The sequence below is a fragment of the Salvia hispanica genome, chromosome 2 (genome assembly GCF_029641045.1).
Source record: "Salvia hispanica isolate PSC_SH4W2 chromosome 2, Shi_PSC_v1, whole genome shotgun sequence".
Taxonomy (NCBI): Eukaryota; Viridiplantae; Streptophyta; class Magnoliopsida; order Lamiales; family Lamiaceae; genus Salvia; species Salvia hispanica.
In genome coordinates this window covers 21,340,715-21,356,206 of record NC_142693.1, presented here as the reverse complement: position 1 = coordinate 21,356,206, position 15,492 = coordinate 21,340,715, and the positions used below count along the sequence as shown (strand labels likewise).

At 35.6% G+C, this 15,492-nt stretch overlaps 2 protein-coding genes across 6 annotated transcripts; one reads left to right on the top strand and one right to left on the bottom strand.

Moving 5' to 3' along the window:
- Nucleotides 1–165: 165 nt before the first annotated feature.
- Nucleotides 166–2,189, bottom strand: LOC125202497 (ABC transporter G family member 10). Its single transcript, XM_048100897.2, has one exon. The coding sequence runs from the start codon at nucleotides 2,089–2,091 to the stop codon at nucleotides 316–318; it is 1,776 nt and encodes a 591-aa protein (XP_047956854.1). The 5' UTR covers nucleotides 2,092–2,189; the 3' UTR covers nucleotides 166–315.
- A 2,787-nt stretch (nucleotides 2,190–4,976) lies between these two features.
- Nucleotides 4,977–8,131, top strand: LOC125201147 (ATG8-interacting protein 1-like). Of its 5 annotated transcripts, none has more exons than XM_048099110.2 (4): nucleotides 5,083–5,241; nucleotides 6,376–6,799; nucleotides 6,944–7,227; nucleotides 7,826–8,131. In XM_048099110.2, the coding sequence occupies exons 2-4, from the start codon at nucleotides 6,409–6,411 to the stop codon at nucleotides 7,928–7,930; spliced, it is 780 nt and encodes a 259-aa protein (XP_047955067.1). In that variant the 5' UTR covers nucleotides 5,083–5,241; nucleotides 6,376–6,408; the 3' UTR covers nucleotides 7,931–8,131. The 5 variants fall into 5 exon arrangements, with proteins under 5 accessions (XP_047955064.1, XP_047955067.1, XP_047955066.1 ...); XM_048099109.2 differs by having other exon boundaries at nucleotides 6,376–6,862; XM_048099107.2 differs by lacking the exon at nucleotides 5,083–5,241 and adding an exon at nucleotides 4,977–5,063 and having other exon boundaries at nucleotides 6,376–7,227.
- The last annotated feature ends 7,361 nt before the right edge of the window (nucleotides 8,132–15,492 follow it).

The window sequence follows — 15,492 nt, the reverse complement described above, 5'->3', positions numbered from 1 at the left end:
TTTAATTTATTGATTGGCAAAAATATTCTTCTTACATATGGAGAAAAAATTCTCATAGTCCAGAGTCTAGACGTACCAAATGAATAGTTGAATCTATAGAGTTGAATAGTTCTATGATAAGTTTGGTAAGAAAATGAATCCTATATACGAACTAGTAGGACCATATATAAATTGGAATGGATTACTAGACTACAATATGAGAACATTATACAAATATAAATAACACCGACAAAATAAATTTGACTTTATATATAACACCACCACCACCGTACTAAAAAATCAAGAAAATTATATACTAATTCAATTTTATTAAAACTACAATCTTCTGGTCTTCAAACTTCTGCACCACAAGATGAAGAAACAAAGCAGTCTATATCCCACAACAAACCCAAACATCACCCCCAAATTGCTCCATTTATGTGACTCCTTCAACCCTTGCTTCCTCAAATACTCATCCCCAGAAATCACACACTCTCCCACCACTCTCTCCACACACTCCCTCCCTCCATACTCATTGATCACCAAGCACTCAAATGGGTACTTGAACATGCTCAAGTAGTGCATGAACACCCAGTACTCCGGTATCCTCTCCTCCGCGATGAAGTACCCGGAGAAGAGGAAGAAGGCGCCCATGATCCCCGCGATCAGGGACGCCCCCATGATGAAGTCGGGCACGAGCGCGGCACAGCACGCCGTGAGCGAGCTCGACATCATCACCACCGCCCACGCGACCAGGGCGAAGTAAAGGAACCCGCCCGGGTCGCGGCGGAGGCCCACCAGCCAGTAGGCGGGCGCGCTGTAGAGCAGCGCGACTGCCCCCAGGAACGGGAGGAGCACGAGCGCGTTCGCCAGGGCATATGACGAGACCCTGTAGGCGCCTCGTGCGACCTCCCGCGCGAAGATCCTCCTCTCCTGGAGGAAGATCGGGAGGCCCTCCGTTGTCGAGGAGAGGAGGAAGCTCAGTGTGAACGCGAAGAACCCGAGGCGGGTCTGCATCACCGCCTCGGATTTTTTGCGGTCCCCGCCGTTGTGGACGTCCATGTACACCGTGCCGAGGATGGACCCCACGGCGAGTGCCTGCAAGGCCCTAGCCGTGAAGAGCTCCTTCGTGCGGAATATATTCCGCGCAAATCTCTCTCCTAGAATCGCCACCTCCTCAAAGTGCGAGTTCGCATACGATGAGGTGGCGGTCTTAGCGTTGACCGAATCTATTTTCCTGCAATTACTGCAATCGCGACTATCGAGGTCGTGACCAGCAGCAACATCGATCCGCGGATCGATGTTGCTGCTGCTGGCGACCTCGATGGCGAACTCAAGCACGTTTATATGAGGGGGGATGCGGTGGCCGGAGCTAACGAGCCGCTCCTCGAGCGACTCCAGGGAGCCGTTGTGGAGCGCGCGGCCGCCGGAGAGGAGGAGGAGCCGGTTGATGAGCTCGAGAATCCGGAAGCCGGGCTGGTGGATGGTTAAAACAACCGTCTTGTGTTTAGTAACCGCCATTGATCTCAACAAGGAGACGATGTGAAGCGCCGAGGCCGAGTCCAAGCCGGAAGTCGGCTCGTCGATGAGGAGCGCCGCCGGGTCGTGGATCAGCTCCACGCCGATGGAGAGGCGGCGCCTCTCCCCGCCAGAGATGGACCCCACTCTGGACCCCGAGATGTGGTCTAAACCGAGGTCCTTCATAAGCAGCTTGGCCCTCCTCCTAGCGCCGCGCTGCTCAGGCGGAAGCCTGAGCAGCGCGCTGTAGGTTAGGGTTTCCTCCACGGTGAGGAGAGGAAACAAGGCGTCGTCCTGTGTGACGTATCCTGAAGCCCGGCCGAACCTTGCAGGTTCGGCCGGGTTTCCGTTAACCAGAATCTCGCCGGAGATTTTTCCCGATGGGATTTCTCCAGAGAGAATCTGGAGAAGCGTGGTCTTGCCGGCTCCACTGGGGCCAGCAATCGCGGTGATCTCGCCGGGACGGGCCTCGAGGCTGACGTTGTCGATGACGAGCTTCGTGGCCGGGCTAGCCCGGCGAGGGGTGAGGGTGAAGGATAAGTTGTTGGTTTGTAAGGTGTAGGATGAAACCGGCGAAGTGACCGGCAAATCCATGGATTGAATAGTGGAAAGGAGGGAAGGAAAGGGAGAAGGGATATTTAGGGGGTGTGAGAGAAAGGGAGGTGGTGAGCTAACATGCACCAAACCATGGATATATTTGGTTAGAGAGAGAGAGAGAAGAGTGTGGAGAAGTGGCATTGGCTTGACTTGAGAGTGTTTCTTGTGAGATGGGACAAGATTTGGGGGTGATTGAAGTTATGTGCAGGTAAACTGTATGTTGACCATGCAAGGTTGGTGTTGGTGGTTTCATTTGTTTTCTACTCTATAAAAATCTAACATCTCTACTATGTTTAACCTTTTTTATTTATTTTTTACTCCTATATGTTTTATTGATGTATAAAATTATGTGCCACCATGTCATTCCATTAGTTTATTAAAATTAAATGATTAAATATAATTATAGATTAAACTAAAGAAAAGTGAGGCATCAAATTTGGTAGATTGAATCCAATATACCCCCACCAACAAACTTATTAAATCATAATCTTACTGACACAATGGAAAATGATAGCATATAGGTAAACTATGTTTGTCTAAAAACAATTGTTTGGACAGATATCACAAGTTTTTATCCAAAATTAATAAAATAATAGTAATATAGAAATAATTACAATAAATAGATAAAGATTAATTTAAATGAATTAATCAAAATATAGTTACATGACTATTTTTCAAAAATGAGATAATATTAAATTGACTAATAAACAAGTCTCACACTCTCATCATATGCTCATTGAGCTTTTCCTTTTCCTTATTGAATATTCGTTGTTGTTGGTTTTAAATCATTTCTCCATTCCTTTAAATGAACCTTGTATTAGAGTAAAAATTTAATGGTCCAAACATGTTGTCTTATAACCTATCTAGTCGATTATAATTGTAGAAAAAGAGAAAATAAATGGAGAGGAAATATTCGTGTTATTATGAATGACTAGACATATTTGACAATATATTCGGAGAACTATATTTATATTCCTAATACTCGAGGTTGAAAGCAAGAAATTTTGTTCGATTTTAATTTGATGGTGTTGATTGTTTCATTATACTCCTACTCTATAAAGATCTGACATATATCAATATTCTAATTGCAAATAGTTGATTCATTCTTTTCTTGGGTGTACATGTTATGTTTAAGCTCAAAAACTCTCATGCGTAGGTATATCGTTGTTCTCTATTGCACATATAATCTTACTTTAATTCGTTACACCTATAAAAATGTAGAATTTTTCCACTATATATCTACAATACCTATTTAAAATAGACACCAAAAAATACTACTGTATATGTTTATTCATATTTATGGCTATTCAAAATTAATTATACAAGAATCGCACAAATGTACTCTCTTCATCTCTAAAAGTAATACTCCATCCGTCCCAAGGAAGATGACCCCTTTCTTGGATGGCACAAGATTTTATGTAAATTTATTTTGTGTGTTGAGAGGAGAGAGTAAAGTAAGAGAGAGGGAATAAAGTAGAGATAAAAGTGTTTCCATTTTAAGTAATGTGTCATCTTAGTTGGAACAAACTAAAAAAGAAAGTGGGTAATCTTCAATGGGACGGAGGGAGTATTTGTCATTTGATCTGTCAGCACAAGAACTTTCCACTGTTACTATTTAATCACTCTGTTCGTTTCAAAATAATATGAATTCAATATTCCTTTTTAGTTCGTCCACAAAAATATACACTTTGAGAACTCTATCTTTTCAAAGAGGTGAAACTCATTCTCCATTAATATACTTTAATTACTTTTTCCTTCTATTTTTCTATTACTTTACCAGTTGTGCATTAAAACTCATGTTCAATTAAAAGTGCATATTCTTGTGTGACGGATGGTAATTTTTTTTCTTTTTATCTTTAATTTTACCAATTTCACAACTAAATTTTCCAAAATCATTATTTTTACAGGAAGAAGGAAATTTATTTCTTTAATTTTTAGTTATAAGACTTTGATCTTGTTTTCTTTCTTATTTTACTTCATTATTTTAATTCAACTTATCCAATTCAACAATTTTAGAGGATAAAGGATTGAGAATTTTTAAATTTTGTTATTTGTTATTCAAATTTTTTAAAACAAATTAGATTAACTAAATTTCATTATTTTATAGACAATTTACTCTTTTGTTTTTACCTATTTTCCTTCACAATATTTCCAATTTTGTTATTTATTTTTCCATTAAAAAAATCTCTTATTTTCCCTATTACAAATTACTAGGGGTGGGTAGGTACGGTATACCTTACCAAAACTACTATATCGTATACCTTACCGTAAATACGATATGCGAAAAAGTCATACCTTTACCTTACCAAAATTTTCGGCATACCGAACTTCAGTATACCTTATTTTCGGTATGACGAATTTTCATACCGATACCGTACCTCATTTTCAGTATACCGTGCCGAAGTTCGGTATACCTTACTTTTGCGGTATACCTGACTTTCAACATCAATTAAAATGTAGAAAATTAGATTTTTAGAGTATTATTTATATTTAATAATTTTAAAAAATAAATTAAATATAATTTATTCATAATTATATTTATATTTCACAATAGATTTTATAATTTAAAAATATATAAAATATATTTTATATATAATTGTGTTTATATTTTTGTGATATATACCTTAGTTTACGGTATATACCTTAATTTACGGCATATACCAAAATTCGGTATGCAGCGGTATACCGCGGTATTTGAAAATTCATACCGTTACCTATCTTTCGGTAAGGTATCATAACGTATCAAAAGTCACGGTATACCGAAAATTCGGTATTTTTTTATATTTTTTCGATATGATAAGACCAGTATTTCGGTATTTGGATATTTCTCAACCCTACAAATTACAATGTCACTATTTCCAATTCGACTTTATCCAATGCACTTCCATCCCCGCGCACGCAACCGCAGTAACCGGTGGCGGCTTTCAACTGCTACGCATCGAAGCGACACCGTTTCACCCCCACAGCCGGTAACTCCCAGCTCCTCCATCACCGGCTACGCCGGTACCTCGTATATTCTAACCCCCTCCATATTTATCTACAATATTCTTTTATGTCGTATTATAATAATTCTCGATAAATCTCCAATCATTCTTCTCCTTCAACCTCCGTTACTTCCGCTCGATCGTTATCTCCACTCCTTTTTCTGTAAGTAGTCTCCTCCAATTCATCGATCGATTGTCTTTGTCGCGGTGATCGTGGATCCGTTTGATTGATAATTTGATGGTTTGACTTGATCCGAATTTTGTTCGGTTTTGGTCGGATTCAATCCTTAATTGCGGATCTCCGATTGTTAGCTTTAGCTGTTTAGTTGATTTAGCTGGTTTTTCACTTTATGATTCTGATTTTGGCTTGATTGTGTGTGATTACGTTTGTTATTGTGATGGATTTGTGATGGAAGAGTTGCTGTAGGCTATGTTGAGATTGGATTTTAGGGGGAAATAGTAGTGGAAGTACTTGTTGGCTGTGTTACTTACTGATTTGGTGAAGTGAGAGTTTCTGTGGGCTATGTTGATGGATTTTCTGGATTGACTAGCTAGCATCAAATCGAAATCTATCAGCATCGCCACCGGAACGTGCTGAGAAACGAGCAATATTGTGCTTGAATAACTATGCTAACTTTTCCAGCTCCTTGGAAGATATGAATAAGCTAGGTAGGAGGTAGCGATCCGCGTGAATGATAGTTGATAACGGCAAGCCATATGTGGATAATGGTTATGTATACTTGTACTATAAACTATACTGTTTGTTGTCGGATTCACATTCACCGATTCACGTTGTGGAAAATGTTGTTGAATTGTTAATGTATTGGGATATTGGTCCATAAAGCCAAGAACTTTTGCTTAATTCCGGTATTTCCCACCAACTTCAAAATTGGTCCAAAATAGCACAAGCTTTACATTCCGTATTTGTGTTTCCAACCCGACCCAGATAAGATATTTTCGACAAAAACATATTCTACGTGGGTAACATTGAAACGTTTATGATATTTTAGACCACTTTTTAAGTTCGTGACAAGTAGGATAGAAAGCCATGATGATTTAGCTATACCAAGTAGGATAAAGAATCCATGTATGTTAGTCGGATATGGTGATTGACCAGCTGTGGGAAATAACTCAAAATGTAAAGTTTAAGTTTGTGATATTTTAGACCGGTTTCAAAGTTCGAGGGAATACCAGAATTAGGCCAAAGTTCATGGTTTTAGGGACTAATATCCCTAATGTATTTCATGTTTTTGGCAATTTTTTAGGGCTAATATTTTTGTAATATTTCATTCTGTAGATAGGAACTATTGGTGGGTTGGCAGTCCTGTAAATGGCCGATAATGAAGAAGCGAAGGAAATTGGTCCAAGGGGAAATGAGTGGGAAGTTGTATCGCTCACCGCGTCTGCATATGCTGCTGCTCCTGGACCCGAACCAGTTGACTCAAGCGAAGATAGCATAATGATGTTAGATAAGCACGAGGGTGAAACTTCAAATGCCATGTTTATGTCTGGCCATTTTGTTTTTCCTCCAAACCAGCACGAGAATTTGCCAATTGAACCTGAATTCAACGAAGTGGACAGTGAAAAGGGTGGAGAAGATGATGTTTCTCAGTTGGGTATAGAGGATAGAGTTAAATCAGATCCGAAGGATGAAGACAGTGCAACTATTGAAGGACTCATGACTGAGGAGTTTCCTGGAATTCAGGTACTTGATATAAAAGGTAACACACTATCTCTAGGTGGAGCGGATCTGGGAAAAGATATGGCCTTTGACAAAGCGCAAAGTATTTACACCCCTTCGGAGTTTAGTTTGTTAAATAGTGAAACGGCCATGGGCATATCCAATAATAGTGGGGACGGTGCAGGAACTGATGATTCAGTTGAACCTCTTGATGCCTCTGTGGATCCTGACTTGCCAAATTTCCAGAAGGCCGTGGAGGGGGGCAAATATGATGATGCTGACCTTCCTTGTGAAGCTTGGTGGAAAAGACGGGCCTTATCAGTGTATGCTCATGCAAAAGAAGCAAATACGGTCTGGTCTATTTTCCTTGCAGCAGCTGTTATGGGACTTGTAATTATCGGCCACCAGTGGCAGCACGAAAGGTGGCAGATTTTGCAACGTAGGATACAGTTTGGTATTAATGATGAGGTATTCCCTCTTAACTATATACACTCATTTAGTGAATTGTCATCCTTATTGTATTTTCCAGAACACTATGCTATTATTGTATGTTAAGCAGCTTATACGTACTCTCGAGCTAGACTGGTGACTTCTGGTTTAATTAGATGATTGCTACTCCTTAAGTTTTCTAGTAGATGCCTTGATATTCCTGTGGAACGTATAGCCTGATAATTAAAGAAGGAAAGTAGAATGTAGAATGAAACAAGACAAATTAGGAGCAAGTGTGTCTTTGTTGAGGCATTCTACCCCTAGCCATTGTTCTATCAAAAGTATGAACAAGCACGAGAAGAAAGATGACGGAAGAATGTTGCTTGTGTATTTGAAATTGAGGCTTTGCTCTCAAAGATATTTGTCATTGTATATTTCAGATTTACACGGCCAACTGCTCCCTAGGAATAATTGTGTTTGGATAAGTGAAAAGTTAATAAACATACGAGTTGGAATATCTTTCAAAATCTGATGATTTTTTTCCCATGAAAGCAATATATGATGCTGAAGATTCATCTACCTATTCGCTCTGTGTTAATTGACTAGATTTTGTAATTTGTATGTGGTTCATGTGCAGAAGATGAGCAGGTTGCTTGCTCCCATATCCCGCCTTAAAGACGTTGTAATTGGTGGCCACAGACGGGGTTCACTGATTAGAGGGAGCGCCTCATCAGAACGCTAAGATGATGACGAAAAAGTTTCATTAGGGGTAAGAGTTCTACCGCATGTCATACGCAAGTTCTATCAAATTTGACTGTATATCTCTCGAGTCTCGACTAAGCCTGTTAATATTTTCTTCGTCATGCTTCCATCATGATGAGGTTTTTCTTGATATTTGAAACTGTGGTGTTTAAAGTAAGTTGTCAAATTACTTATTTTCCAACCTTCTGCGCTCTGATTTACTTATATGGCTGCTGTCTCTGCTTCTACTGGGCTTCATATTGATGCATCTTTATGTTATATTACTACTCTAGTATGTGAGATGGGATGCTAGTTTGTGCCAAACGAGGTTGAAGTCCATCATTTGAAGTATTTTAGATACAAAATTATAAAGTGATTATAGCTTATTGAAATCATGGAGTTTGGTTTGGTCAAATCCTGCTTAGATTGAAAACAAAGTAATGAAGGTTCAATTGTTCTCAATTGTCTTATCCGTATACAGAACGACCGACGTCTTTTGGGGATGCTCAAAACAATGTTGTTTGGTTAAAATAAGTAAAGAAAAATACTTATTTTAATAATACAATATCATATTGAGTATTCCTAAAAAGACGTCGTTTCGTATATGGATGATACAATTGAAACTTTGGGATTTAATATTATGTTTCAAATCTTATGAGACTCAATAGAATTTGATCAAACTACGTGACTGTAATCATTATTATTCCCAAAATAAGCATATGGTATTTGTAAAAAATTGGTGGAACAACCATCCATCCTTGCCTAGCTCATCAACTAATTGTGCAACATATATACCATAATACCATCTTTATTTTTCTGTCACATGCATGTGAATTGCATAAAATAGATGGGGGGGGCCTTAAGATTATGATTGTAGGAACAAATAATATTATTTTGGAATCATGTTCATGTGAGAAAATAAAAGGGCCTTTTTATTATGATTAGTTGAGGCTTTTTCAGAAGGATCCCACAAACTCCTCACTCAAAATATCCAAAACAATGCAAGAAACGATAAAAATGGCCATTTTTTTCTTCCAATTCCCATGTGAACTTCACGTGATTTTGCAGCCCATTTCATGAAACTCCCTATCCAATGTGTTTGTTCTCAATTTGTGATATTTATGTATTTCCTTTTGCAATATGTGGAAATATATAAGTATAAATTGAGAGATATACAATGTAGGAGATTTTGTTTATGTTTTTCTGATATTTATAGCTCAATTATAATTTGGTAAGTTATAACAAAACAAAGGAATGTTTTGGACTGCCTTAGCTCTTGATTTTTAAAATCTTATTGTAGATTAATTTTGAGGATTATGAAGCACTTCATATTTTTTTATTCATGAGGCACGCATCTACTTTTATACTCCCTCCGTCCCGGAGTATTAGACTTACTTCTTTTGGGCACATGATTTAAGGAATTGATATTTAAATAGTTAAAGTGGAGAGAGTAAAGTACGAGAGAGAGAAAAAGTAGGGGAGAGAAGAGAGAAAAAAGTAGGTGGAGAATAAAATAAGATATATGCTTTTTGCTAAAAAAGGAAATGAGTCTAATATGTTGGGACATCCCAAAAAGGAAAGTTGGTCTAATACCTTGGGACGGAGGGAGTATTATATATGCTTCCAAGTATTATGGAGCAATTCACATATACTCCCTTGAAAGCTTATTTTTCTATTTTGATTCGTCCGCAAATAGAATTTTCATTTTTTTTGTTAATCCATCAAGAAAAGTATCATTTCACTTTGTAAAAATAGGATACACATGGCACTACGTCTTGCAATTCATATTTTTTAAAATTCATACCGAAAAGAAATGAGACTCTTGCTTTTGAATAAAGGGAGTACTATTCATTTTTTTTCTTTTCTTATTTAAAAACAGATGCTAGAATCGAAATCGGTTATAGAAGGATGGTGTGTGCTGATGCCACACCATTGGTCGAGACACGTCAACAATTGTACAAGTATAACTGTGTTAGAGCACTCCCAATGGAGGTGGCGAATTCTCGGCGATAAATCGCCGATTATCGCCGAATTATCGCCGGCCATTGTGGCGAAGTCGGCGATAATTCGGCGATAATGTTACCGTTGCTTCGCCGAGTGGCGATTTATCGCCGGATTATCGCCGAGCGATCGCCGGCCACTGTGGGCGACGCTCGGCGATAATCGGCGATTTTTAAAATTTTTTTTTTTTTTTTTGGCCGAACGGCTATTTTATCCCACCCCTATAAATATTTCATCCTCTTCCTCCATTCATCACCCACAAACTTCATTCACACAAATTTTCAATCTTTTTTCTCTCCATCTTTATTAAATGAGTTCTGATTCATCGTCTCGTGCTCAGTCCGACGAGGAAATATCACATTCTTCTTCCGAAGAAGAGGTACCTCCCGCTCCCACCGGATGGGATGTAGCGGGTTTCGCCAACAACCCAATCAACAACTATATCTCCCGCTGCATACAAAGCGAGTCCGCCCGCCAGGGTGTACCGCACAACGAACATGAACGGTTCCAGGCGTTCATGGACATACACCAGAAGGAGGCCCATCAAGCACTACAACACGATATCATCGAAGAATTGTGGGCAAATAGAAACCGCGCCCACCGCCCTTGAATTTTTTTTTCTTTGAATTTTTTTTTTGATTTTTTATTTCCATTCGTGTACTTTTTTTTTTTTTAATTTTCTTCGTTGTAATGTGTACCCGTGTTTAATACAACGAACTTTATTACTATTTATTTGATTTATCTTTATAAATTAAATAAGCTAGCTTTATTATATATAAAAATAAAACAATTAAATTAGTGATGATGTAAAAATGAAATGTTGAGTTAGGGAGAAATAAGGGAGAAATAAGGGAGAAACCATTGTAGGGGTTGGCTAAAAACTGGGGATAAAATGTGATGCTGATGTGGCGCTGATGTGGCAGGAGTTAGGGAGAAATAAGGGAGAAATAAGGGAACTCCATTGGGAGTGCTCTTACGTGCTTTGTTGAAGACTTTGCAATGTTGTGCAAACCTTTTTTTTATAGCACAAATTTGCACATGCTCTAAGAAACAATGTGTGTTCACACACAAACTCTCACTCATGTGCATAAACATGGTGGATTCTGAAACATGATTATTGGGTCTGCAAAACCATAAATATTTTAATATAAATCCGTACACCTAAACAGTCTGATGTTAGGTATTTCGATGCATTCCTAGTTGCACTTCTTTCCACATGGCACCTCCACTACTCACACATCTCATTACTAGATTTAATTATTACACCTATCTTTGTTCATGAAAAAAAAATCTTTATAATATACGCTACAAATTTAACTGAAAAAAATTGACAACTACTAATAGATAGAATAAATAGAGATTAATTTGGTGGAGAGAATAAATGAAAAAACATGATTATTTACATGGACATAGATAGATAGTACTATCAAAGATATATTCAATCAAATACAATTTGACATTTGATTCTTTTCTTTAATATTTTTAATATGTTTCTTTTAGGGTATCAAATTTAAAAAGTAGTGTTTTGTGAATTAAGTGAAAAGGATAATTAGAGAAATAGATTGATTTTGTCAAAATAAAAGATGACTTTTTATTCCGAAAGTTCTAAAAAATAATACGAATCGATTAAATTGAGATGGAGGAAGTATATAAATGTTAATAGCTAAGCAGTACAAGACTTTAATATATATATATATATATATGGGGACGGGTTTGGGAGAATAAATTAGGTTGGCCAAAGAGGAAACAAACTTTTTACATGGAACGTGGGGTTGCTTATATATTAAAAGAGGGCCACTATTTACATAATTATTGGACAAATCATATGCCACATAATTCTACATCGTCACCTCATAATTATTTTGGCATTATCCTTGTCTTCAATTTCTCTTTATCTATATTTCTTCAGGATGATAGTACATGTGAAGAATAGGATTATAGCTAGTGATGTCAATTCAATTCAAATTCTAGTATGAATAAATTTAAAAATTGAAAATCATTTAACTTGATCGATCCATCTCGAAACTAGCCTACTAGAGATAGCATGATTAATTGATCTAGGTTTGAGGTTTTTATAGGTTAGTATGACTATAGTTCAAATATAATAATACTAGGGAATTCAAGAGACGAAACTTGTGGGCATGGCAAAGTGAAGAAGAAGATCGTGGGTCGAAAGCAGTATACCAATAAAATGAAACAAGTCAAAGTGAGATAGCAATTGACAACATAACAAAGATGAGCAATGTAGCAAAAGTAGTTTTTCTGATATTATTGTAATTTAGTTTAATAGGGCCAGAGTATATCTATGTATGTATAAAACTGTATTACTCCTACTATTATGAAATATCAAGAAGAATATCCTATATATATGTCTGTTTTTATATTCTTCATCTCACTTTCTGCGATTTGAAAATGTTTGAAACTTATACTTCATACGTTTATGAGAATAAAACGTATCAATTGGTGTTTTCACTAATATCGAACCGAACGAATCCTCACACTGAACTCACTAGCTTTTAAATTTGGATAACTCATTATTCCTCAAATAATACACTGCTCGCTTTCCTACACACTCATGCCTTCCTGGACCCTAGCTGGCAATACACATGTTCATCTTTACCCATATATACATTTTATATTTTTATTTAAATAAAACATTATATACTCCATCATTTGATCTTTTATCACACATTGATTTAAATGTTGACAATTTTTTTCTGGTCGGTTTTAACTTTCCTTAATTTTCTAAATAATAATAATTTTACACTTCATTATCTTATTTTATTTATATAATATATGTCAAATTTAATTTAATTGTCTTAAATATTTTCCTCTCTATGTCCCCGGGACTTGGCTCAGCCACTGAAAATTTAATTTAGTAAGTATGTAATAACCAAATTTAATTGAAAACATTAATAATAATAATTCTCATTTTCTTGGGTAAATAATCATAAATTAAAAGGTCACGACCTGAAGGACGTGCAAAACCTTTAAATTCAGACATTAACCTTTTATTGCTTGGCAACTGACATATAAAATAATAGTTCTTCAGTTCTTCTGGCGTGTAACTAATATAGGTGTATATATATGTGTGTGTTTTTTTTTAAATAAAGGAAGTTTAATCTAAATTAAATTTTCAGTTACAGTGGTTAGTGGTATTTGCCGTTTTATTTAATATGATACAGTGTTAGTGGACCCGCAGTTGATAAATAGTGATGATACATTGACACGTTCATATGGATACATTTTATTTATTTTGGAATAAGGTTGCATTTATTTTATTTTATTTAAGAATATGGACACATATTGTGTTTGTGCGATTTTGGATGCATCTATATACAGATAAGAAAAAATAGTAGTATCAAATAGAGGTCATACAAATAGAAGCATTAATATTGTATGTATAAAATTACAATTAAACTACTCCTAAAACTCAATGTCCATTGATATTGTTTTGCATGAAAGTCAAGTCAACCCTACACTATCATAACTAAATGAATCTCGATACAATTTTAATTATTCGATAATATATTACTCTAGTAGATGCGAATATTCGGAGATATACATGGGTTATGCCACCACCAATTCAATTTTAAAATTTTGAATTTCACAAAATTAGTTATGCAAAAATCCTGTTAATATACACATTTGTTTCTTGAAAAGGAAGAAAATATAGTTTCCAAATGAATCTATGACTTATGCTAAAAATATTATCTATAGATCTAAGCACTTTCATTAAACAGCATAAGCTTAAATCGAACAACTCAAACATTTTATTATTTTCATTTTAGCGATTTTCTCATTTAGTTTGGTGTTAAGTATACTTGAAGTTAATACTAGTAAATACTGATGGGTGTTTGTCATGTAAAACCAAGTCGCGATTCTACTATAGTCCGTCAACCCGTTGGCAATAAGATGTTACGTTCTTGCCAAGCTAGAGTAGCATCTCATCAAGAAACTAAATACATTGTCAAGTTGATTATCTGGTTGCACCAAATTGTAGATGTAGGAGGAGTTTTTCGATCATGTGCGGATCCAGCTATACTAATTGTCTCTTCTTAAATTCATAAATTTTTCTTATATAACTAAATTTTGCTCTCCTCAAATGAAAACATGGCTGCGTCCCTGTCTCTGAACCATGATAAATAATATTAATATGTATATTTTCAACTCAGACGTATTACTGAATTATCGTCACATAGTAAGCATAACATTTCATACAACTAGCTAGTTCTTACACATTCATATACTCAATTTCACAAGAAAAAAAAAAAAAAAAAAACTTAAGAGAGTGAGAACTGAGAACTTAACTAACACTAATTATTACCTTGTCAACTACATACAATAATATAGGCTCAAACCTTCGTAGTAAGTATTAATGCATATGTGATAATGTGAAGAAACAGAATAAAAAGCCAGTACAGAATGGCCGTAGCCTGCAACTCCACTTTCCTACAAAATTCATTTTCCATATAAATAAATCAAATAAATAATTTGTGGAAATTAAATTTATTCTGACTTGTTCAAGAAATTAATTTTAATTAAATTAGATGGGGGTTGAAAAATTAAAACTAAAGTGTGCTGAAACGGTCAACCCATATCGTCATTAACTTGATGGAACAATTAATTTATTTGGTGCATGATTATTTGTTGATCAACCCCACAACCTAGTATTTAATCCTCAATTATGTTTGCACTTATTTCTAAATTATCCCACTCTACTAAATAGAAAATGAAAAGATTCCATTAGTTACACTTTACGTTACTCTTAACATTATATAATTATTTTATTTATTGTTACAATTGGTTTCCTACTATCCTAATATTATAATGCCAGATGTTAACCTACTATTTTGTACAAACAAATAGTTATTACGTTTTCATATTTATCTTCTCATCATAAACAATCGTCTAATAAATAATTTATACAATTTGAAAAAATATGATAGATATGCATAATTTTGCGAGAGTTGGAAAAGGACATGGTAACACATCTCATCTTAATACTATTGAAATTCTTCAATCATAGTCAAAATCTGTACAATTTGTGTAATTTTAACTTTGGAATACAAATTATATGTGTAATTCTAAATAGCTTTATTAGTTTTCAGAAAATCATGTCTACACATCAGTTGAAATCTTGATCTCAATTTTTTGTCAATGTTCTAAGTTTCTCCTCCCAAATATAAAAAAAAGAAAAAAAAAATGGAAAAGAAATATCAGAAAAGGTAGCAAAAATACTACTATAACAAATAAAGTGGAATAATATTTGATCAAAATAACTAAATCTCACATACATTCGATTAAGTTTCTCATGATTTCACACGAAAATTACTTAATCTTTTGAAAAATGCAAAAGAGAAAAGTAACATATTGTATGATATTTAGTCAAACAATAGTAACATATTGTATGAATACAGATATGATTACAATTATATAATACGTGTAATTTTGACTTTCCAACTACAGAGATCATATATGTGTTCTTGCCAAAACTAAAAAAAGGAAAGTGTGTTACATTCATTGTAATGTTTAATTGAACATTGATAACACATTTTATAT

Excerpts from the sequence above, each read along its gene's own strand:
- LOC125202497 (XM_048100897.2), bottom strand. The coding sequence starts at position 2,091 with ATGGATTTGCCGGTCACTTCGCCGGTTTCATCCTACACCTTACAAACC.
- LOC125201147 (XM_048099107.2), top strand. The coding sequence starts at position 6,409 with ATGGCCGATAATGAAGAAGCGAAGGAAATTGGTCCAAGGGGAAATGAG. Across the intron at positions 7,228-7,825 it reads AGTTTGGTATTAATGATGAG|AAGATGAGCAGGTTGCTTGC; the intron begins GTATTCCCTCTT and ends GTTCATGTGCAG.